Source organism: Lithobates pipiens, unplaced genomic scaffold (assembly GCF_037356315.1).
Source record: "Lithobates pipiens isolate NorthernLeopardFrog02 unplaced genomic scaffold, aLitPip1_a1.2 Scaffold_8, whole genome shotgun sequence".
Lineage (NCBI taxonomy): Eukaryota > Metazoa > Chordata > Amphibia > Anura > Ranidae > Lithobates > Lithobates pipiens.
In genome coordinates this window covers 104,014,411-104,039,525 of record NW_027507903.1, presented here as the reverse complement: position 1 = coordinate 104,039,525, position 25,115 = coordinate 104,014,411, and the positions used below count along the sequence as shown (strand labels likewise).

At 43.9% G+C, this 25,115-nt stretch overlaps 2 protein-coding genes across 2 annotated transcripts in view; one reads left to right on the top strand and one right to left on the bottom strand.

Moving 5' to 3' along the window:
• COMMD4 (COMM domain containing 4) overlaps positions 1–9,091 on the bottom strand; it is a 47,760-nt gene extending 38,669 nt beyond the window's left edge. The window contains exon 1 of the mRNA XM_077472564.1: positions 8,974–9,091. Within this exon, the coding sequence (XP_077328690.1) occupies positions 8,974–8,976 (3 nt within the window). The 5' untranslated portion in view covers positions 8,977–9,091. The remainder of the gene's footprint in view (positions 1–8,973) is intronic.
• LOC143961979 (uncharacterized) overlaps positions 9,085–25,115 on the top strand; it is a 76,722-nt gene continuing 60,691 nt past the window's right edge. The window contains exons 1-2 of the mRNA XM_077471324.1: positions 9,085–9,175; positions 11,758–11,825. Coding sequence (XP_077327450.1) covers positions 9,085–9,175; positions 11,758–11,825 — 159 coding nt within the window. The remainder of the gene's footprint in view (positions 9,176–11,757; positions 11,826–25,115) is intronic.

Sequence of the window (25,115 nt, the reverse complement as noted above, 5' to 3'; positions counted from 1 at the left end):
AAAATGGGGTCATTTGTGGGGGTTTTGTGCCATCTTGGCATTTTATGGCCTTCAAAACTGTAATAGGTAGTGAGGCGTGAAATCAAAAATTGACGCCCTTAGAAAGCCTGAAGGCGGTGCTTGGTTTTCGGGGCCCTGTACGCGGCTAGGCTCCCAAAAAGTCCCACATATGTGGTATCCCCGTACTCAGGAGAAGCAGCAGAATTTATTTTGGGGTGTCATTTCACATACGCCCATAGCATGTGTGAGCAATATATCATTTAGTGACAACTTTGTGTAAAAAAAAAAAAAAAATTTTTTTTTTGTCATTATTCAATCGCTTGAGGCAAAAAAATAAAATATTCAATGGGCTCAACATGCCTCTTATCAATTTCCTTAGGGGGTCTACTTTCCAAAATGGGGTCATTTGGGGGGGTTTTGTACTGCCCTGTCATTTTAGCACCTCAAGAAATGAGATAGGCAGTCGTAAACTAAAAGCTGCGTAAATTCCAGAAAACGTACCTTAGTTTGTAGATGTGACAACTTTTGCGCAAACCAATAAATATACAATTATTGACTTTTTTTTTACCAAAGACATGTGGCTGAATACATTTTGTCCTAAATGTATGACTAAAATTGAGTTTATTGGATTTTTCTAATAACAAAAAGTAGAAAATATCATTTTTTTTCAAAATTTGCGGTCTTTTTACGTTTATATCGCAAAAAATAAAAATCGCAGAGGCAATCAAATACCATCAAAAGAAAGCTCTATTTGTGGGAAGAAAAGGACGCAAATTTTGTTTGGGTACAACATTGCATGACCGCGCAATTACCAGTTAAAGCAGCGCAGTGCCAAAGTGTAAAAAGACCTCTGGTCATTTACCAGCAAAATGGTCCGGTCTGAAAGTGGTTAAGAACAACTTAAGATACACTCTCAATGACCTCCCAATTAGTGTATCATCACAGCGCTCACACCCCCCCTCCCTCCAGCTGCCACTTAAAAAAAATTAAATATGTCTATCAGAAGGTGGAAAGAAAGCAAATCTATCACTTGAAATGCAAACAAAGGCACCTAGTGGCGCTAAACAAGATCCACACTATTGAATAACAGTGTGCTGTAATACCCAACGTAAAAAGAATGTGCATAAAAAATGATCAACAATACAATCAATATTGATGAAATAGCAGTACAAATAAAAATTGGGCTCTAAGCAGAAGGGACGATATCCCCCATGCTCAGAAGATATTTGTGGGACATGCCTTGGATTTTTGCATGTCCCATAACTACTTTTGGTATGGGGGAGATTTCTACTCACAGAAGGTTGGCGTGGCTATGGGTGCTAAGTATGCCCCAAGCCTGGCCAATCTTTTCATGGCGGAGTGGGAAGATAGGGCTGTCTACTCTAATAGACCACATCAGTTGATCTTTTACCGGAGGTTTATTGATGATATCTTGATCATCTGGTTGGGTACTGAGCCCGCTATCCACGAATTTGCAGAACAATTGAACTCCAATCTAAATGACATAAGATTGGACTTCAACATCAGTTCTATTTCTGTCAATTTTTTGGATCTCACTATAACTAGAGACGGTGATCACTTTAGTACGATGGTTTATTTTAAGGCTACGGATCAAAATAGTTTTTTGTCAACGAGGAGTGGACATCACCCCTCGTGGATAAAGAATGTACCGAAAGGCCAGTTCCTGCGAGTCCGCCGAAATTGTACCACAGATACGGACTTTGCGTCCCAGTCAAACATATTGAAGGAAAGATTTTTGCAAAAGGGATATGATCACACTTACCTTGAGAAAGTGATAGAGGAAGTGGGCAATACACCTAGGGATGCATGTCTGCAAGACCGGTTAAAAAGCGATGATCGAACACAACATCAATTTAAATTCTTGTCGGGTTTCCATCACCAATATAGAGACATAGAATCTATTTTTGCTAAACATTGGCACATTTTGGGGAAAGATAGATATCTGGGTGCGGTTTTACCAACTGCTCCCAGATTCATCTACAGAAGAGCTCCAAATATTGGTGACAGGGTTGTCAAGAAGGTTTTGGATCCACCATTGAAAATGACCATCTCTGGGGATCTAAAAGGATTTTTTTCATGCAGGAAGTGCATATGTTGCAGGACGGTTTCAGAGATCAATAGGGGCATTGCTACAGTGACTAACGGGGCCGGGGAATCCTTCCAGATAGAGGAATTCATGACCTGTAACACGACTTATGTAGTTTATCTACTGTGGTGCCCATGTAAACTCTATTATGTGGGACGCACTAAAAGACAATTGAAGGTCCGAATTTCTGAGCACCTTGCGAATATACGAAAGGGGTACAAGTACCATAGTGTGTCTATGCACTTTAAAGAGCACCACCAGCAGGATCCATCCCTGTTACAGTTTTGCGGTATTGACCATGTCCACCATTCTTGGAGGGGTTCAAACCGTATTAGAGACCTGTCACAAAGGGAAACGAGGTGGATTTTCTTGATGAGGAGTTTGGCACCAGCGGGTATGAATATCGAGCTGGATGTCAATAGTTTCATCAATAACTCCTAACAAGATTGTTTGTGTGTTGGGGGGTTGGCCGCTTCGCTATCCTGTGGTTGTTTTATTAAATGTTCTTTAGATTTTGTTTGAACTGGGATGACATGATCCCTATTGGGGGATAATGTAGCCTATTTTATTAATTTTTTTATGTACATTTCTCATGCATATTTGATGAGAAAGTTTAATTTTACTTATACATTATATATGTATTTTTTATTATTCCTACTATTATGTGAACTCTTGGGCATTGGTTGTGTAAGCTTGATGCTTAATAATTAAGGATGACATTGAGCATTTTGATGTGAAGTGGGGGGGTTAAATCTACTCATATTTTGTTGTAAATTCTCCGTATGCTCTCCTCCTCTGACCGATTACTTGTATTGTTTTTTATTGTATTTTGGTTTTGATTTTTATTTTCTTTTTATTTGTATTTTGTATTTTTTTTTTTTTTTTTTTTTTTTTTTTATTTCATTTGTGATTTTATGTTTATCTTCACTTATGTTTATTTTTATTTTTATTTTTTTTCAATTTTATATTTTTTTTATATTTTATATTTTTTTTATATTTTATTTGTTATTATTGTATGGCATAGTTATGGTGGATCCACTTAGGTTACTATGAGTTGGAGGACATGCGGTTTCTATTGCATATACACACTGCTTTAGGACTCGCTTATTGGAAGTGAGGGGGTCATTGGTGTGCTATGTGTGATATAGTTATGTGCACATCTTTGGCATTTATGATGGGATTCCGCTTTAAAATAACATTGTCTGTGGCACTGTTCCCATTTTTTGATTTGGATGACATCTTGATATGAGTGCAGTGCAGATGACTGAAAATCTTCAATATTTTTTCTTTCTATGATATCGCTCAGTGCTTGGTGTTTGCGCAGGTCATGTGACTGTTGATTCTTGGGTGTATCAAGATGGCGCGGGTGTAGGGGGAGAGCCTTGGTTAGGACGTGGGCGGAAGGGGGAGGTCTTTTGGGCCGCTCGTCATAACGAGGTTTAATCACTGGCGTTTACGCAGAACATTAGTGACACCGGGGTGTACTATAATGGCGCGGGTGGAGTGGGCGGTCTGGTTAGGTGGACGATGTTGTGCGTGATGACAGCGACGCCTAGATCTGGCCAATCAGCACACGAAATTTACGAGCGTCCCTGAATGTTCCGCGCATGCGCGCCGAGTGAATAAAAAGATTTACTGCTACGTTATGACCGGACAATAAGTTAGAAGGGTAAGTTAAATGTGCCTTCTTTGCATTATGTGACTGTACTTGCCTGATCGGTATGTGAGCAATGGGGGAGATATTGAGAGTGCCTGTCACACCTATTGGTTGGGGATGGCATTTACGTTGATCCACCCATTGTGGGATTTCGTCGGCCAATTGGAAGATATGGGGGGGGAGTGGCTACTTGAAGGGGGAGTGCTTGGTCACCTATGGCTGCAAATAAAAGGGGGGTTGTTATAGCTGGATAGCCAAACCCATGAGGAAGTCCATTGGACGAAACATGTCGGGGGCGTGGCTATACGGTGACCAGCACACACAGTAATCAAGTTGATAGAAGGCGGAGGGAGGAGAACATACAGATTGAAGGACGGAATATCACCATTTGTCACTGTTTTCAATTTGAGATATCTGCTGTCAGGTACCACACAGATACCTTGTATAGAGACGGTGCTATGTGACACTACCTAGCCTGCATCCAGTATACCCACCAATGCTTATGAGGGGAGAACCTTTGAATTGACCAGTGGATTGTCTATTTGAAGTGCCTGTTTTTAATTGGACCCATGTGAGTGTGATTTTAAAATTTGACGTTTATTAAACTAGCTTTACATTATTGCACTATGGGAAGTTTCCTTTTGTCTCCTTGAGGTAATTCTGAGATAATAAGTGACTATCCTCTGCCTGCGAAGTTCTCATAAGAAGTGGCTTGGAGAAACTAATCATCATTTGTATACATTATAAGCGCTTTTGCCTGACACGAGAGTGCTGGGCAATACCTTTGGTGAGTTTTTTATACAAGGGGGGCACGAGCACCAAGGGTGCGGTGGAGGCTTTACACTTGATGAACACTTGGCTACAGAATTTTTTTTTTTTTGAATTAATCAATTTTTGAACTATTGCCACCATTAGGATTACTGCTTTTCATCAATTTTTCTTGATTGAAGATTAATCGAACTCACTTTGGAATCACACATTTTTTAAAAGCACCTATTTGTTTTTTGTGTTCATTTTTTATTTTTTTCACTATGTCACTTACTCACAGCATCACTATTTGTGGGATTTATATAATATTGTTTTGACCGCTTATCCTTTTTTTTGTTTGATTGTCATTTTTATTTGTACTGCTATTTCATCAATATTGATTGTATTGTTGATCATTTTTTTATGCACATTCTTTTCACGTTGGGTATTACAGCACACTGTTATTCAATAGTGTGGATTTTGTTTAGCGCCACTAGGTGCCTTTGTTTGCATTTCAAGTGATAGATTTGCTTTCTTTCCACCTTCTGATAGACAAGCCTAGATTAAGGCTTACCTGTAGGTCCAAGAAATATCTCCTAAACCTACACGGTTTAGGAGATATTTGCCAAAAGACGGAGCATGCACCATAGACAGCAGGCGCACTGAGCGCGGCACCGTCAACGACGAAGATGCCGCGCGTCTCGGCTCCCGTGCGCATGCGCAGGAGTGACGTCATCGTGGCTTCGCCGAATGACAGCGGCGGAGCAGCGAGACCCCACCGAGAAGATGGATGCGCCGGACTACAGGGGACAGCGGTGACATCGCTGGCTCCTGTGTCAGGTAAGTGACACATGATGGGCTACTATGCGATGCATAGTAGTCCATTATGCTTTACCTTTGCTGGGAATGAAAGAGGAAGTAAACTCATAAGGGTTTACTTCCTCTTTAACAGCGAGAGTCAAAAAAAAAAAATCCAGAAAAACGCATTTCAAAAGAGATACATTTATTTGCATTTTAATAAGTGAAATAAGTATTTGACCCTTTCGCAAAACATGACTTAGTACTTGGTGGCAAAACCTTTGTTGGCAATCACAGAGGTCAGACGTTTCTTGTAGTTGGCCACCAGGTTTGCACATATCTCAGGTGGGATTTTGTCCCACTCTGCTTTGCAGATTCCTCTCAGGTTTCGACTCAAGTCTGATGTTTGGTAACTTGAACCTTCAGCTCCCTTCACATATTTTCTATTAAATATTATAGACTGGCTAGGCCACTCAAGGACCTTAATGTGCTTCTTCACGAGCCACTCCTTTGTTGCCTTGGCTGTGTGTTTGGGTCATTGTAATGCTGGAATACCCATCCACGACTCATTTTCAATTTTCTGGCTGAGGGAAGGAGCTTCTCATCCAAGATTTGACAGTACATGGCCCCATCCATCGTCACTGAGGCGGTGGAGTTGTCCTGTCCCCTTAGCAGAAAAAAACACCCCCAAAGCATAATGTTTACACCTCCATGTTTGAGAGTGGGAATGGCGTTCTTGGGGTCATAGGCAGCATTCCTCCTCCTCTAAAACACGGCAAGTTGAGTTGATGCCAAAAAGCTGGATTTTGGTATCATCTGACCACAACACTTTCACCCAGTTCTCCTCTGAATCACTCCGATGTTCATTAGCAAAGTTCAGATAGGCCTGTATATGTGCTTTCTTGAGCGGGGGACCTTGGGGGAGTTGCAGGATTTCAGTCCGTCACAGCCTAGTGCGTTATTGTTTTCTTGGTGACTATGGTCCTAGCTGCCTTGAGATCATTGATAAGATTCTCACGTGTAGTTCTGGGCTGATTCCACACCATTCCCATCATTAAAACTCCACGAGGCGAGATCTTGCATGGAGCCCCAGACCGAGGGAGATTGAAAGTTATTTTGTGTTTCTTCCATTTGCGAATAAATGGACCAACTGCTGTCACCCTCTTACCAAGCTGCTTGGCGATGGTCTTGTAGCCCAGTCCAGCCTTGTGCAGGTCTACAATCTTGTCCCCGACATCCTTGGACAGCTCTTTGGTCTTGGCCATGGTGGAGAGATCGGAATCTGATTGATTGATAGCTGTATAAAAAAGACACTTGTTCACTGAAGCAAACAAGCTGAGATTAGGAGCACTCTATTTAAGAGAGTTCTCCTAATCTCAGCTTGTTACCTGTATAGAAGACACCTGGGAGACAGAAATCTTGCCAATTGATAGGGGGTCAAATACTTATTTCATAAAAAATTATAAAATAAAAGTTCAAAAGTGGCATTTAATTGCACTTTAAACCATAAGTCCACCTTCTTAAAAAAAATAAATGCACATCTTTTTTGCAAGTAACAAAACGCACACTTTCAATGAAAACTATAAGCAGACGGCAGTTGTTGTTCTGCCATTCACAGAACTCTGAATGAATGACACGGCCGGGTGGGAAGAGCAGGCATCTTTTAACCACTTACGGACCGCCCCTCGTCCTTTTACGTTGCTAATTTGAAGAGGAATATCATTGTTATGGCAGCAACTAGCTGCCATAACCCTGGTATCCTGCTCTTCAGCGGGCGGTCCGCTTTCAGATAAAAGTGGACTCTGTGGCGGATGCAAAATCACTTTTAATTGATGGTAGGAGAGGCCCACCACGCTCTGATGTCCTCCACCTCTTACCCGATCTATCGGTAGCGGCGGAGGCAGTCGGGTTCGTCTCCCTGTTAGGCATGGAGATAAGTGAGGGGAAGATGGCCCCCACCTGTCTCCATAATCATTGCAGGGTAGAAGCGAAGTCAAAACGTCACTTCCGCCCATAGCTCTTAAAAGGGATTTTTTTTTTCATATGACATTTAATTATTTATTATTATTTTTTATTGCCTTTTAGTGTAAATATGAGATCTGAGGTCTTTTTAACCCCAGATCTCATAAGTAAGAGGTCCTGTCGTACTTTTTTTTCTATTACAAGGGATATTTACATTCCTTGTAATAGGAATAAACGTGACACTTTTCTTTTTTTTTTTTATTTAAAGAACAGTGTAAAAATAAAAAAGGTAAAATCTAAAAATAAAAAAAGTGATGATTTTTTCTTATTTAAGTGCTCTGTCCCGCCGAGCTTGCGTGCAGAAGCGAACACATACGTGAGTAGCTCCTGCATATGAAACCGGTGTTCAAACCACACATGTGAGGTATCACCATGATTGGTAGAGTGAGAGCAATAATTCTAGCCCTAGACCTCCTCTGTAACGCAAAACATACAACCTGTAGAATTTTTTAAACGTCGCCTATGGCGATTTTTAAGGGTAAAAGTTTGTCGCCATTCCACAAGCGGGATTTTGAAGCGTGACATGTTGGGTATCTATTTACTCTGCGTAACATTATCTTTCACAATATTTAAAAAAAAAATTGGGCTAACTTTATTGTTGCCTAATTTTTCGAATTAAATAAAGTGTGCTTGTAAGACCGCTGTGCAAATAGTGTGTCAGAAAGTACTGCAACGACTGCCATTTTATTCTCTAGGTATAGATTATATATATATATATATATACACACACACACACACACACACACACACACACACACATATATATATATATATATATATATATATATATATATATATATATATATATATATATACACACACACATATATATATACATATAATGTTTGAGGGTTCTAAGTAATTTTCTAGCAAAAAAAATAAACAGTTTTTAACTTGTAAACACCAAATCTCAGAAAGAGGCTTGGTCCTTAAGTGGTTAAATTGTGACAGCGAGTGCGGGGAGAAGATACCTGGCTCACCATCACAGCGGGGATCGGAGAGTGTGGGGGTTGCTAATTTAGTAACATGTTACACTCTGGATACGGATATAACATGTAAAGCTGAACTTATCCTTTAAAATAACTGTATAACATGCAAGGAAAGATCACCCGGTTTTATAATAAGCGCAGACACTGCAGTCTACATTTTTTCCTATTAAATGTATATTGCAGATGTTAAAGGAGATTTTCCAAGTAAGCGTAAATATAGGATTGTCAAACATAACTATTACTGGGTTCTTATTACAATGCTGACGTTATAAGACGAATGTGTATGCTGTGACCAGAGAACTCATTTAACAACATGGAACATTTGTAAGCATCTGCATGGAGTCAGCACCTTCCATAGCCCTAAACATCACAGACTTATTATTACTCCTCCTGGCAGCTTCCAGACAAATCTTGTTATTACACTGTCACATCAATAGAGACATGACATTGATCAGTGCGGTGGTGTATCTGTGTATGGGGGAGGGGGGGGACACCTTCCATCACTGACCAGGAGGAAGGAGATAAAGATCTCACATGTACAACTCAGCACAGAACTGTAATCCCCATCACCTCCCTGACAAATATCAGAGTGAAGCCGCCATTGTCTGTCACCGCAATCAAGACATGACAGACCCAGCACTACACACACTCACCATATTGTCAGCAACACGAGCTCTTCCTGTCAGCTGACCACACACCGGTCATGTGACTTCACCGCCTTCAACAACTTTATTAGAACAGAACACGGAGCCTATCTTTCACTGATGGGGTTCTGTGCTGTTCTTTTCCAGGCTGAGTTGTTATCATCTATAAAGACTCCATTTCTTTATTTCTTACACGAGACTTCTGAAGAAAGTGAGAAAGACAGAGAGTGTGTGCTTTATTATCATATAGAGAGGGCAGGCTGCCTGCTACATTAAGGTGACCAGATATTTAAAAAGAAATCCGAGGACATATTTTTTTTTTTTACTAGTAATGGCAGCAATCAGCGACTCACAGCGGGTCTACGATATTGCGGTGGACAAATGGGACACTAATGCTGCGTACACACAACCGTTTTTCCCATGGGAATAAACTCAGAAGGTTTTTCCGACAGAGTTCCGCTGAAACTGTCTTGCCTACACATGATCACACCAAAGTCCGACCGTCTAGAACGCGGTGATGTACAACACGTATGACGGGACTAGTAAAAGGAAGTTCAATAGCCAGTAGCCAATAGCTTCCATCTCGTACTTGCTTCAGAGCATGCGTCATTTTTGGTCCGTTAGAACAGCATACAAAGGAGTGGTTTTCCCGATAGGAAATGGTTCAGTCGGAAATATTTAGTACATGTTCTTTTTCTAGATCTGTCAGAATTTTCGAGAAAAAAAAGTCAGATGAGTGCGACCCCCCGTAGCACTAAATCAGGAGATCGGAAACTGGTTAAGATCATCAGCATTATGATAACTCACAGGCAGCGGGCACTCTATCATGGCTCTGGCTGGCTCTGTCACAGCGTGTCACATAACATGGCTGCTGGGTGCTGATTTTGTTAATTTATGACCAATAAGTGCCCCCCGCTGCCTGTGAGTTCTGCTACCATGCATTATGCCAGAGACACAGATACAGTGCAATTTAGTCTATTCACAGACACCCCCAAAGCACACCTGTGTTGAAGCCTTGAAGACACTGGCAGCCCCATGATTGGATCTGCTTCCCCTCTATTCCTGCTGCTGGACATCTTCAGCTGAGTTCAGCTGCCTCTCTCTGCCCCAATGCCGCCTCTGCCGGCCTCACAGCCTCTCAGGTCTCACTCTCCGGGCCCCGGCTACTACTGGGTGGGGAGCGGAGGAATGACTCTGCCAGGGAAGACAAGGAGATGAGCAGGCAGGTGGCTGGCTGGGATTTGAGCCAAGGCAGAAGAACATGTGAGCGGAGCTGAATGGGCATGTGCCGGAAACTGAAGAAATAGTCCATCCGCTCTGACCAGTACATCATCATCAGAAAGGGACACAGATAATGGAAAAAATACACCCCCCTAAGCTAGTAGGAGCAGGGGTGTGCAATTCAGATTTTTTTTTTTTTATTCTGCACTGACTGTCTTTGAAAATTGCCCCAGCTCATGTTGAAGTCATATCTGGGGACAAAACCAGGGACAGAATTGGTCCGGGGACAGTGTCCTCAATCCGGGGACTGTCCCCTGAAACCGAGGACTAAGGATGAGCCGAACACCCCCCTGTGCGGTTCGCACCAGAACCTGCGAACAGACCTAAACTTCGTGTGAACTTTAGAACCCTATTAAAGTCTATGGGACTCGAACGTTCACAATCTAAAGTGCTCATTTTAAAGGCTAATATGCAAGTTACTGTCCTAAAAAGTGTTTGGGGACCCGGGTCCTGCCCCAGGGAACATGGATCAATGCAAAAAAAAGTTTTAAAAACTGCAGTTTTTTCAGGAGCAGTGATTTTAATAATGATTAAAGTGAAAAAATAAAAGTGTAATATTCCTTTAAATTTCGTACCTGGGGGGTGTCTATAGTATGCCTGGGAAGGGACGCATGTTTCCCGTGCTTAGAACTGTCCCTGCACAAAGTGTCATTTCGCAAGGAAAAAAAGTCTTTTAAAATCACTTTCAATTGTCGGCTCCCGTAATACAGAGAACACTCAATGAGTGTTCTCTGTATTACGGAGCACAATTCATTCATTGATAAAAAAAAAAAAAAGCAAAAAACGTGGGGGTTCCCCTAAATTCAATTACTAGGCCCTTCAGGTCTGGTTATTAAGGGGAACCCCGCATCAAATTAAAAAAAAAAATTGACGTGCGGCCTGTCAGGTTGCGTGCTCGGATAAAGGGTCTGGTATGGATTTTTAGGGGGACCCCCACGTCAAATTTTATTTTAAATTTGATGCAGGGTTCCCCTTAATATCCATACCAGACCTGAAGGGTCTGATATGGATATTTAGGCCACGTCCATTTTTAAAAAAAAATTTGACACGTGGTTTCCCTTAATATCCATACCAGACCTGAACGGGCAAAATGAATTTTGATCTGATCCATATACTTGTATATAAAATGCACTTTTTATCTTTCAAAAAGTGTTTCCCAGTGCTAAACCTTTCATCCAATTCTAAATTGCTGCATTTGTAAATCTCAAAAGCCAATATAAAGGAATAGTAGTGGAAAAAAAGAAGCACTTGTGGGTTTAAAGTGGAAGTCCATGCAAAATCTAAAATCTCTGCATCTATAGACACCAGGGATCTAAGAATAACCTCTCTATCCCTGTAAAGAAAAAACGAGGATACATACCTTTCTGGATACCGGTCTGACCTGCTCTGACCAGATGCCACTCTGAGCTGTCAGCGATGGCTTCTCTGTGGAGGCGGGTGCAGAGGAGACGGAGCACAACGGAAGCACCATAGTAACTCTATAGGTGACATCACTTCCCATTCATTTAACAGCCCTTGTCAGCCATGTCCTCTACAGAGCTTCCGGGGCTGGAGATCGGGTCAGATCAGCTTCCAAAAAGGTATCTATACTCATCTTTTCTTTACAGGGGTAGAGAGGTTAGTGTTAGATCCCTGGTGTCTTTAGATTTTGCATGGACTTCCACTTTAAAGGGTAACTCCACTTTCGTGGGGGAAAAAAATAGCAAATAAAGAAAAAATAATATAGTGCATATAATTGTGACACTAATCATATTGTAATTGAATGTTATTAAAAATGACCTTTCCTTTTCAATCTGCAGTAGGGTTGCCACCTTTTCTTCAATCCAAACCCAAACAATTTCATGGCACACGGCAATTTTTTTGTAGTACACGCTATGACTACATTCCCACGGGGCAGACGGGCTTTGGCAGTAAAGCGGTTCTTTACCGTCGTTTTAGCGGCACTACTCGGCCGCTATCGGGGCGGTTTTAGTCCCCGCTAGCGTCTGAAAAAGGGTTAAAATTGCCTGCAAAGCGCTGCTCTACTATGTACCTGCTTATTTATGCCATCATGTAGCTATATAATATGAAATCATTTTTTAAATTTATGTATGTCAGCTTTCTATGGCATTTGTTTTTTACTTTCAATAGATTTTTATTGTTATTAAGTAAAATAACAGATTACAAAACATGTCAATAATAAGTGATAGTAGGGCAAGACGCCCCCTAAAAGACATATGAATCATACTGGTAAGGCATATAAGGAGAACACAAGTAAGAAAAACATATCCCCCCCCCAGACCAAGGTTGCAATATAGGAGATAAGAGAATAAACCTGGACCAACCCGAGAATGAGAGCGCGTATTAGCAAAGATATGTTCGATAACAAAGGATCAGCGAGGCCCCACCTCAAGTCACGGGGACCCGGAGATCCCTCCATAGTACCCTCCACCAGAGGCCGAGGCGGGCCCAGGGAAGATCACCCTGCCGCCCCAAATGGGATCACACTGCGACTGGGCACCTCCCCAGGGCCCCCCCCCCACCCCCCAGCGAAAGGAACTGGCCAACAAACTTCATTGGTTCTGTAAACTAAATAGTACAAGTGAGAGTTTTGAGTTATGCAACTGAATAAGGCACACGCGATATATACTCAATTTCTGGGAGGGAGAGCAAAAGAACATAGTAGAACAAAAGAAAAATTTCCTTGCAGTGTATAGACTAGGAAATCCAATAATTGAAATGTTAACTAATCACAACAAATATTTGCAATCAAAGGGAGCATCCCCTACAGGAAGGGGAAAAGGGAGTATAGGAGGAAAAAAGGATAGACAAAGAAAATAAGAGCAGGAAAGGTAGAGGAAGGGTAAAGGAGAAGGACAAGTAGCATAGAAGAGTATGAAAGGAGGTAGAGGGCGGTGTAGAAGGTCATCTGGAGAAGTGAGCCACAGCCAGTAGTACAGCTATTTCAATGTGGAAGGGTGATCCCAATAAAAGATGCCCAAGGTTCCCAAGTGTGATAGAATTTCTCAGAACGATCCAGGATTACACCGGCCATTTTTTCCTGGTTCATGATCCAGGAAATTTTTTTCTTTGCTGCTCTGGGTGAAACATTAGGCGTTTTCCAGGCTTTTGCCAGGCATTTGTTTTTTATGATTGCATCATGTATTTTGAGAATATTTTTTCTTGTCTGTATCATAAATCAATTTTTACTTCAAATATTCTTTTTGTACCTTTACCTGATTTAGTGATTTGCCTCACTCAAAGTCCCATGACCACTGTTCTTTGCATACTTATGTATATACCGGGATGGAAGACTGTCACTGGTGCTGTGTCACTTCCTATCTTTCTTGCATAGGCAAACTAGGAGGTCGCCTAGGGTGCAGCCACGGTTGCTGGATTCCCTTCCTGTCCAGGGTTTCCGGCATCAGCCACAGAAGGGGAAGATGGCTGAATTTGCCTCCTCTAGTGCTGACTGCAGCCCTGACACAGAAGAGTAATCTGTCCTCTTCCTCTCCTCGCACTACCCCTGGGGACACTGCCACTGCTGTGCCAGTGCGTGCTGGGAGTCTGGGGCTGTCCGCTTCCTTGCCCACCCACCCCAAGGCTCTACTGTGACAGTGTGTGTTCCCTTCACCACACAGCAAGTGCTGCATGCCACACTGTGGCCACACTGGGGAGGTGGAGGAGGCGAGAGCCAGACTGGGCTCAACTGAGTCAATTCAGGTGAGACCACATACGGGACACACACCAAACGGGCACCTTAACCTGTAAACTGCTGTAGGGAGCACAATATTCCTGCACTACTGTTACTGCACTCTGAACTGATTTCTGATTTACTATCCCAGAGACTTTCCATTCTAATGTTAAAATGAATAAAGTATATAAATTATTAGTGCGCTAAACTCAATCCTCAATATGTACCAAGAAAATCAATAATAATAAATAAATAAAATAATAAAATATTAATAAATCCCAGTGCAAATACAAAATTGTACGTGTGAAAATAAATAACCGTGTAGGTGTCATTTCCCTTGAGAATGTCACGTGACCTGTGACGCAATGCGTCGGGAGGAGGAGCCAGTGATGTCGAGCCCTCAGTGTTCGGAGAGGCTGTGAGGAGGAGTACAATCTGACGCTCTGCCTAATGCCCATGCTTTAAAGCAGGAGTCCGCCGTTTTTTTTTTAAAAGCCAGCAGCTACAAATACTGCAGCTGCTGACTTTTAAAATAATGACACTTACCCGCCCAGCGTGCCCGCGATGTCGGCACTGGAAGCCGATCTCTCGATCGTCTCTCGGGTGCTGCCGCCGCCATCTTGGGTATGGGAATCAGGAAGTGGAGCCTTTCGGCTTCATTTCCCGGTTCCTTAGTGCGCATGCGCGAGTCGCACTGTGCAATAAGGATGGTCCCCGCTGTCTCTGGGATCCGTGTGGCAGCAGGCAGCGGGGGACCTTCGGAAAGGGGCGTAGATTCTGCGGAAAGGGGCGTACCTTCTGCAGAATCTACGCCAGAAGTGGGTGCAGATACCTGTACTGTACAGGTACCTGCATCCCCCTCCCCCCTGAAAGTTGCCAATTGTGGCGCCGGAGGTGGGGAGGGTTCCAATGAGCGGAAGGTCCACTTTAGGGTGGACCTCCGCTTTAACTGGTTTCGTGAGTGAATTGGTGTATAGATTTTAATTTCATCCTGTGTCACAGTAACACGCTATCCCTTGTTCTCTCTCTCCTTTTGTTTCCATCCACGGCGGAATGATAGATACAAAATACAAAGTAAAGAGCAAGAAGGAAAATGCCATATGAGTTGCAGTGGGATAAAAGTGTGTTGTGGACAGAGTCTAAAGGACTGAGGGTGATAAGTCATTCTTAAAGACTATATATGCAGTTCTGTGGAGTTCAGCGCACAGGAGTGTTTGAATTAGAGTGCAGTAGCAGAAGCTGTATGCAATTAGACTTTTGATCTATTTGATTTATTTATTGCATTGGGAATGAGCAATTTATGCACGGAAGGCACTTTATATTTATATTTATTAACACAGAAGGTATATATTCAGGAATCTTAATTTTTAATTTGATATCTAATTACTAGGAGGATATATTTAACCTCCCTGGCGGTATGATTTTGTCAGGAATTCTATTCCAAAAGCGGTACAATTCTTTTGCATGAAAATTTGGTGTTATGTATCATAGGCCTGTAATTCTTAGTAATTACTTACTAAAACCTGACCAAACAAGGCTCTAGTAGACATCCCAGATGTGATAAAGTTAGAAACACAAAATCATGAATTATAATCTTATAAATAATATAATTTTATTCAATAATGTAACGTGAAATAATGAAATTTGTCAAACAAAGAAAATTCAATAAACATCCTGAGTGTGATACACTTTGAAGCAGGGTACAGCACACAGTCCAACATCACAATCCGGACAATAGAACCGACTTTCTTTTCGGACTTTTTTCCCACTGCTATCTCTCTTTGAGCAGCAAACCACGCACATCCTGGTAGGTGCTGCTTTTTTTGCGGTTGGTGGTATGTAGTCCACAAAGTGACGACCTGTTAGGCGTTCTGGGTTGACAACGTCAACAGCATGTCGTCCAGGTCTGATCCCAGATCCTGATGGTGTCTGGTGTTGGAGGAAAATCTGCTCAGCCACCTTCCAGGTAAAATCAGCATGAATAAGAGGCTTGCGACTCTGTGCTCTATATAGGACATATGCGTTCCAAAGGCATTGCTCCAGAAGATGCCGGAAAATCTTTTTATAATATTTTTTTGCTGCTTGCGCATAGCCGGATAAAATGTCATTGCCTGATCGGCTCTGTCCACGCCTCCCATAGTGCAATTATAGTCTATGACGACTTGCGGCTTCAGCACATCTTTCCCACGTTTGGTGTGGACCATGGCAGTGGCGGTATTGTGCACGGTACTCATCAGACACACGTCCTTCTTATCTCGCCATCGCATTGCCATCATCTTACCCTTCTGCCAGGCAACCATTTCTCCGTTTTTTAGATTTTTCCGGGAGAACAGAGATGGCATGTCACGTCGATTGGGCCTAACCGCACCATACGCATCGGTCTTGTTTTTTAGCAAAACATCAAAAAGTTCCGGAGACGTATAAAAATTGTACATGGTGACACAATATCCCTGGTTCAGCAATGGCTCCAGCAGTGTGAGGACTGATGATGTGGTCATCCCATAGCCGCTGTACCTGGGGTTGAACTTCGTGCCTTTACCGGTGTAAATGACCGCATTCCATATGTACCCGGTGGATGACTCGCAGAGCATGTAGGACTTTATTCCAAATCTCGCTCTTTTGGATGCAATAAATTGTATCCAGCTCAGGCGTCCCTTGTAGGCCATCAAGCTTTCGTCCACGCAGACGTCCCTTTCTGGCATGTAGGTCCGCTGTATAATTTGCGATACCTCCCAGATTTTTTTGAGTTTGGGTGCAGGATGCGTGGCCTCATCAAACTCCTCATTGTTCGTGAAATGGAAATATTTCATGATGAGGGAAAAACGGTATTCCGACATCACGGTGCCAAAAAACGGAGTGGCCAGTAATTTATTGGTGGTCCAGTACCATTTTTGGAGCGGTTTCCCCACCACTCCCTGAAGAATGATGAGTCCCAGGAACTGCCAGATGTCCTCTTTGGTCACAGGTTCCCACTTTCTGCTTCGGGAAAACCTGGCATGCAGCGTAGCGGATTGCTGTACCTGGTAGCGATTTGTCTCTGTGACAATTTTTTCAATTACATCCTCAGTGAGAAATAATTGCAGGTATGCCAGAGGATTGTCACGTTCGACATCTACCTTCATCCCAGGTGATCCAGTGAAAGGGAATCTTGGCGGCGCTACCTGGTCTGTATCGCAGTCGATAGGGCACCAATTGCGCACATCGCTGAGGTCAGGTGCAGGATCATCACCGCTGTCACTTGTCAGATCCGTGTCAGTGTCAGACGACAAATCTCCCCACGACTCACTATCGCTAATTTCTGCGAGCAACTCCGTGTCGCTATCGCTGTCACTCAGCTGGTCCAATGGCGATTTTGTAGCGAATTGGCGCTTTTTTGATGCCATGTTAGATTTTATTTTATTGGAGGCAAGGGGCACTGTATGGTTTATCAGTCAGATAGAGATGATACAGTGTAATCCTCTCAGATTACAATGTATCACCTCTATTTATGTGTTTGTGTGTTTGTAACTTTTTGAATTTCCCGCCCAGTTCCGCTCCCGTGCGCCGCTGCTGCTCGCAGAGAACGGAACCAGGAAGTGAGGATGGCGTGACCTCGCCGGCGATTGCGTCGGCGATCACAGGGGAGGACACGGAGGACAGCGGAGAACATCACTGGAGCGCAGGGAGAAGGTAAGATCTCCGCTCGCCGCTCTGCAATGTTACCCCGAGCGTGACTCGGGGTTACCGATAGTACAATAAAAAACCAAACCCGAGTCACGCTCGGGGATACCGCTAGGGAGGTTAACGGTTAATTGGTCTGTGTAAATCACATTTATTTACCTACACGGTTATTTATTTTCACATTTTCGCACTTACAATTTTGTATTTGCATGGGGATTTATTAATATTAAATTATTTTATTTATTCATTATTATTAATTTTCATGGTACATATTGAGTATTGAGGATTGATTTTAGCGCACTAATAATTTATATACTTTATTCATATTCTCACAAGTAAGGGATCACAGTTTTTTTGGTGCAGCTTTTATCATTAATGAATTCATTTTCTATTTATATATATTATTTTTTTATAAATTTTGGGGCATTTTTTTTATATTTTTGCCGCACCAGCGCTTGAGTACCTTGTATTCTACCATTCTAATGTTAACCTAAGCCCCGTACACACTATCAGATTGTCTGCTGAGTTTTTCCTTCAGATTTACCAAAACCATGTAGTAGAAGGGCCTGCCTGATTGCATACGCATTGAAACTCCTAAGGTTTGACCTCATATTATATGGTTTTGGTAAATCTGAAGGAAAAACTCAGCAGACAATCTGATAGTGTGTACGGGGCTCTACAATAGGGGGGGCCCCTAGATTAGAAGAAGCAGTTTTTCTGTGGAGGGGACCCTAGACTGGAGATAGTTGTCTTTCTATAGAGGGGCCCCGCCCAGTGAATTAGTGGTGTAAGTCACCTTATGCTGAGGCCTCTGGACTGGAGATAGCAGTCTCTCTATGAAGAGCCTCCATAGAGAGACCGCTACCTTCAGTCCAGATTAGCAAAGGGTGTTGTGTGCCTCCAGCACAGTATACACCTGTATCTACCCTTTATTGCTGGTGTTCTCTAATACAGGCATCTGCAGCATTTACAGTGGGTGTTGTGTGCCTCCAGCACAATATACACTACCCAATTGCTGGTTTTCCCATCTCCCTGCAGGCCATTACTATGTCTGGAAGGCCAACAAGGAGAGGCAAACAGTCACGAGCCAATAAAAGAGGGCAAGCAGGCTCTGTGTCTAGAGACAACAGTGCTGGTCATGGACGCGGTGCATCGTTATCAGCACGTAGCCATGGGACACGCTTGTCCTTATTTTTGGCAGCTGGACATGTTGAGCCGCATCATGCCGAAGACTTGGTAGAGTGGATGACCAAGCCCTCCTCATCCTCCTCATCCTCTCTCACCCAGGCTCAGGGCACTAGCAAAGCAGCTGCCAACGCGTCCTCTTCCCTCGTCTCAATGTCATCTGTCACTCCTTCCCTAGACCCACCATGTCCTGAGGAGTCATCTACAGGAGGATGCCCAGCGTTTTGAAGGCTCTGATGATGATACCCAGCTAGAGGAAGGCAGTAGCGTGAGCGCAGAGAGAGGAGATGCTTTAGAAGGACAGCAATCTGGCAGTCATGTTCCACCAGCTGCAGCATACTGCCAGGTTTGCTCCAGTGATGAAGAGGGAGGGGATAATGAGGTCACTGACTCCACGTGGGTGCCTGAGAGGAAGAGGAGGAGGCACGTCTCCAACAAGAGAGGATGCCCTCCGGGGGCCAGCTTAGGGGCAGCACACCGACTGAATCACACCGCAGAGCTCCGCCAAAAGTTCTTTGGTGTGGGCCTTTTTTGAGACCAGTGCATCAGATTGCACTGCTGCTATTTGCAACATATGTCTCAAGCGAATCTCGCATGGCCAAAACATCAGCCGCTTGGGCGCCACATGTTTGACCAGACATATGTTGACCTGCCATGCAGCTCATTGGCAAGTGTACCTTAAAGACCCACACCAAAGAACCAAGCGGACCTCTCCTTGCTCCTCATCAGCTGAGATCTCCAACCCCACTAGACCTTCAGTCCTCTCTGAAACCTGCACTGAGAGGAATGAAGGTGTAGAATTAGGTGTGTCACAGCCAAGTTCTTGCGGGCACTCTGCTAGCAGTACACATACGTCTGATTGTATCAGGCAAATTTCCCTGCCCCAGCTGCTGGACCGTCGAAAGAAGTTCACTCCCAGCCATCCACATGCCCAGCAGTTGAATGCTAGCTTGGCTAAATTGCTAGCACTTCAACTGCTGCCTTTTCAGTTGGTAGACTCGGCCCCCTTCCGTGAGTTTGTGCAATGTGCAGTTCCTCAGTGGCAGGTCCCCAAACGCCACTTTTTCTCATGGAAGGCGATTCTGGCTCTCTACCGGCATATGGAAGGCAATGTCCATGCCTCGCTGGACAGGGCGGTCAGCGGTAAGGTGCATATTACCGCTGACTCATAGTCCAGCAGGCATGGACAGGGACATTACCTATCTTTCACAGCCCATTGGGTCACTCTTCTGGCAGCTGGGAAGGATGCAGGACAAGGTGCAGTAGTGTTGGAGGTTGTTCCGCCACCACGCCTCCAAAATGCTACTACTGGTTGTGACACACCTCTCTCCTCCACCCCCTCCTCTTCTTCTTCCTCCATGTCCTCTTCCAGTGCTCTGTCCTTTGGAACCAGCGGTGCTCCGTAGGCGTTCAAGGGGCTATGCAAGTACGCTGGCAAAAAGATGCCATGCCGTGCTTGTGCTAATTTGTTTGGGGGACAGGAGCCATTGGAGACAGGAGATATTTTGTCAACTCTGCACAGGCAGGCCGAGAGGTGGTTGATGCCACACCAGCTTAAGCCAGGAATGGTGGTTTGCGACAATGGCATCAACCTCCTCTCCGCCCTCCGACAGGGACAACTGACCCATGTTCCCTGTGTGGCTCACATCCTTAACCTGGTGGTGCAGTGGTTCTTGGGAAGGTACCCGGGCTTACAGGATGTCCTGAGGCAGGCCAGGAAAGTCTGTGTGCTTTTCCGCCAAGCATTTAATGCCAGTGCTCGGCTGGCTAAGCTCCAAAAGGAGTTGAACCTACCCAAGAACCGCCTTATATGTGACATGCCCACGAGGTGGAACTCAACGTTGGCCATGCTGCAGCGGCTGCGCACGCAGCAGAGGGCCATCAATGAGTACCTGTGCGACTACGGCACCAGGACAGGGTCAGGTGAGCTTGTTTTTTTTCACCACGCCAGTGGGGCCTAATCAGGGATTCATTCACTGTCCTGTCACCATTTGAGGAGGCCACGAGGATGGTGAGCAGTGACAGTGCGTGCATCAGTGACACTGTACCTCTTGTCCACCTGTTGGAGCATACGCTGCGTGGAATAATGGACACTTGAGGCAGAACAGAGCCAGAAAGAGGAGGACTTCCTTGCCTCTCAAGGCCCCCTTTATCCAGACAGTGTTCCTGCTGTCCCACTCATAACACAGGAAGAGGAGGAGGAGGCCTGTGTCAGCATGGAGGTGCAGCCTGGCACTCAGCAGCAGCAGTCTTTTAGGGATGATTTATAGTCCCAAGAAACACCTGGAGTCCACCGACTCGGTTGATTGACTGACCTTCATAAAGATTAATCAGTCTTGGATCACCACCAGCTACCAAGCACCTGAAGCTGATGTAACCGAATATTTTTTTTGAAATGTCACATCCCTTCAAGACTGCCTATGCTGATGCTGAGTGACTGTCCTGTTATGTTGTCTGACTATCCTCTTCCTCCTCAATGATCCTGCTGATAGCGTGGAAGAACATTTTTGGCTCTGGGTGATGCCACCAGCTCAATTTTTCAGCCCCTGTTTAACAGGGGCGTGTAATTAAAATTTTGGATGCAATGCTTTGCAGCAGGGCTCATTCCTGCACTCCAACTAGAGTATATGGGAGAGGTTGCAGTGTCGTGGCCCCAGCAAGCAGTGCCTAATTACAATTCTTGATATAATATTTCACAGCAGGGCCCGTTCCTGTGCCCACCGAGAGTAACTGTGAGGGCTTATAGTGTTGTGGCACCAGCACTACCACCACAACCACCAAAGGCCCAATTTTTCTACCACTGTTCAACAATGGCATGTAATTACAATTCTTGATATAATCGTTCACAGCAGGGCGCTCCAGCGCCCACCAATAATCACTTTGAAGACTTACAGTGTTGTGGCAACACCAACAACTTAGGCCCACATTTCTGCAGCACATATAGGGCAGGCCCCTACTTTCAAACATCCAACTTACAAACGTCACCTACTTGCAAACAGAAGGAGACAACAGGAAGTGAGATGAAAAAAGACGGACGGCCCAAAAAATTATACAGGGGTGATAACCCTTCCCTATGTTTTCCAAGAAGCTTAAAAATAGATTTTTTGACTGGAGCTACACTTTAAAAATGTACCAGTTCAAAATTACAAATAGATTCTACTTAACACAACAAACCTACACAGTCCCCGTCTTGTTTGCACCGCCTGTATACTGCTGTTCTGAGTATATAGGGCCTGAGAACCCCACGCGTTTCCTTTTTTTTATTTGGGTACAGGGTTCCCCTTAATATCCGTACAAGACCCAAAGGGGCTGGTAATGGGCAGGGGGGCTAACCATGCCATTTTTCTCAATGATTTTCATCAGTATTGCCGGAAACCAGATATTACATTAACTTTTTTTTACATTTTGTGCAGGGACTGTTCTAAACACGGGAAACACGTGGCACTTCACAGACATAATAGACACCCCCCAGGCTCGATATTTAAAGGAATATTACTTTTTTTTTCACTTTAATCGTCATTAAAATCAGTGCTCCCGAAAAACCGACATTTAAAAAAAAAAATTTGGCATTGACCCATGTCACCTGGGGCAGGAGCCGGGTCCCCAAACCCTTTTTAGAGCAATATCTTGCATATTAGCCATTAAAATTATCACTTTTTATTTTGAACGTTCAAGTCCCATAGACTTCAATGGGGTTCTAAAGTTTACACAAATTTTCGGTCCATTCGAAAGTTCTGGTGCGAACCGAACCGGGGGGGTATTCGGCTCATCCCTAGTGAAGACAGCCAGTGAATGAGTGAATAAGAATGAAAAACAGTAGAACGAAAAGGTGCTGGGAAATGTGAGTGACTAAAGATAATAAGATGAATGCGAGATGTAAAAATGAATATATGTTCATGCTGCAGATGTGCCAGTTAGACTATTAGAAACTTAATTTTACCTTACTAGTTAGATGATGGAAGCACTATCCCAGATGTAACTTTATAGCCAGAGGTAGGTTCACATAGAGGATCTATAACCAATGTGCCTATTATCAAAGATTACTAGTTAGAATGTCATATTAGGACACAACCTAGCAAAGCATGACAAGAGGCCTGCAATGATAAACAGATTAATAAATATTACTTACTCCTAAGGTGTTAAGAAGGGTCTGACCGTTCAAGAGGGATATGAAGGGATAATTTCCAGGTCAGCCTTCATCCCAATGATTATAAAGTGTCCTTGATAAGGAGAGCACTCCGAAAACAAGCCGCAAGGTGCTGGTGACCCCAGCCCCCTTACCTGACAGACTGAGGGAGGCTATGGCCGCCATGCAGGCGCACCTCATGTGGCTTCCTTGGCATCCCAAAAGGCAGAAGTCCCTGACCACTGTCGCCACTTCCGCCGTAAACACGTAACGCCATGATGTCACATGCACGCACAGATTACCATGTGTGCCCGCATGGCATGAGACGTCCAGAAGTAAACGAAGACGCTGCCGGAAAGGAAATCACTCACACAGGTGGCTGAGGGAATACACACCCTGCCGGGAAGACGTACAGGGAAGAAAAACATTCAATCAAGATTTGAGTTATTGTTCAAACATAAAGCGAGAAATGACTACAGTCCTGTTTCTACCAGGATAATCCTGCACTTTGTGATCACGTGGTAATCACGCGTGATGTCATGAAGTGATGACAGTGGTCGGGGACTTGCACCTTTTGGGAGTCTGCTTGTGGTGGCCATCTGTGTATAAGACGACGTTGTCTATTTTTACTGTATGTGGTGGATGTGTGTCATTTATACATTCATTAGTTACTAGTGTTTATGTGGATTCTTTTGAATAAAGAATTATTTATATTTTTGATAATACCGGCTGTTACTTGGGAAATTTCCTTCTTTTTGTGTGTTAAATTTGGTGTTATCACTCTCACTTTCTCATACTGGTCGCTGGAAGTTCAGCATGGCAAAGAACTCTCTGAGGATCTGAAAAAAAAATTGTTGCTTTACATGAAGATGGCCTAAACTGTAAGAAGATTGCCAAGAACCTGAAACTAAGCTGCAGCACGGTGGCCAAGACCATACAGGACAGATTCCACTAAGAACAGACCTCGCCATGGTCGACCAAAGAAGTTGAGTGCACATGCTCAGCGTCATATCCAGAGTTTGTCTTTGGGAAATAAATGTATGAGTGCTTCCAGCATTGCTGCAGAGGTTGAAGGGGTGGGGGGTCAGCCTATCAGTGCGCAGACCAAACGCTGCATCAAATTGGTCTGCATGACTTTTGTCCCAGAAGGAAGCTTCTTCTAAAGATGATGCACAAGAAAGGCCTCAAACTGTTTGCTGAAGACAAGCAGACTAAGCACATGGATTACTGGAACCATTTCCTTTGGTCTGTGTCAAGCATTGTTTCCTGTTCCAATTTTTCCCTTTTCCCCAAGTATGGGGCACGAGTGATTGTACATACATCTGAAGGTAGTTAACTCCTGCAAATTTCTGTATTAAAGCACACCAGCAAAAAAGGGTAGATACAGGTGTATACTGTGCTGGAGGCACACAACACCCACTAACTCCTGCAGATGCCTGTATTTAAGAACACCACCAATAAAGGGTAGATAAAGGTGTATACTGTGCTGGAGGCACACAACACCCACTTTAACTCATGCAGATGCCTGTATTAGAGAACACCAGCAATAAAGGGTAGATACAGGTGTATACTGTGCTGGAGGCACACAACACCCACTAACTCCTGCAAATGCCTGTATTAGAGTACACCAGCAAAAAAGGGTAGATGCAGGTGTATACTGTGCTGGAGGCACACAACACCCACTAACCCCGGCAGATGCCTGTATTAGAGTACACCAGCAATAAAGGGTAGATACAGGTGTATACAGTGCTGGAGGCACACAACACCCACTAACTCCTGCAAATGCCTGTATTAGAGTACACCAGCAAAAAAGGGTAGATACAGGTGTATACTGTGCTGGAGGCACACAACACCCACTAACTCCTGCAGATGCCTATATTAGAGAACACCAGCAATAAAGGGTAGATACAGGTGTATACTGTGCTGGAGGCACACAACACCCACTTTAACTCATGCAGATGCCTGTATTAGAGAACACCAGCAATAAAGGGTAGATACAGGTGTGTACTGTTCTGGAGGCACACAGCACCCACTAACTCCTGCAGATGCCTGTATTAGAGAACACCAGCAATAAAGGGTAGATACAGGTGTATACTGTTCTGGAGGCACACAACACCCACTAACTCCTGCAGATGCCTGTATTAGAGCACACCAGCAAAAAAGGGTAGATACAGGTGTATACTGTGTTGGAGGGACACAACACCTACTAACTCCTGCAGATGCCTG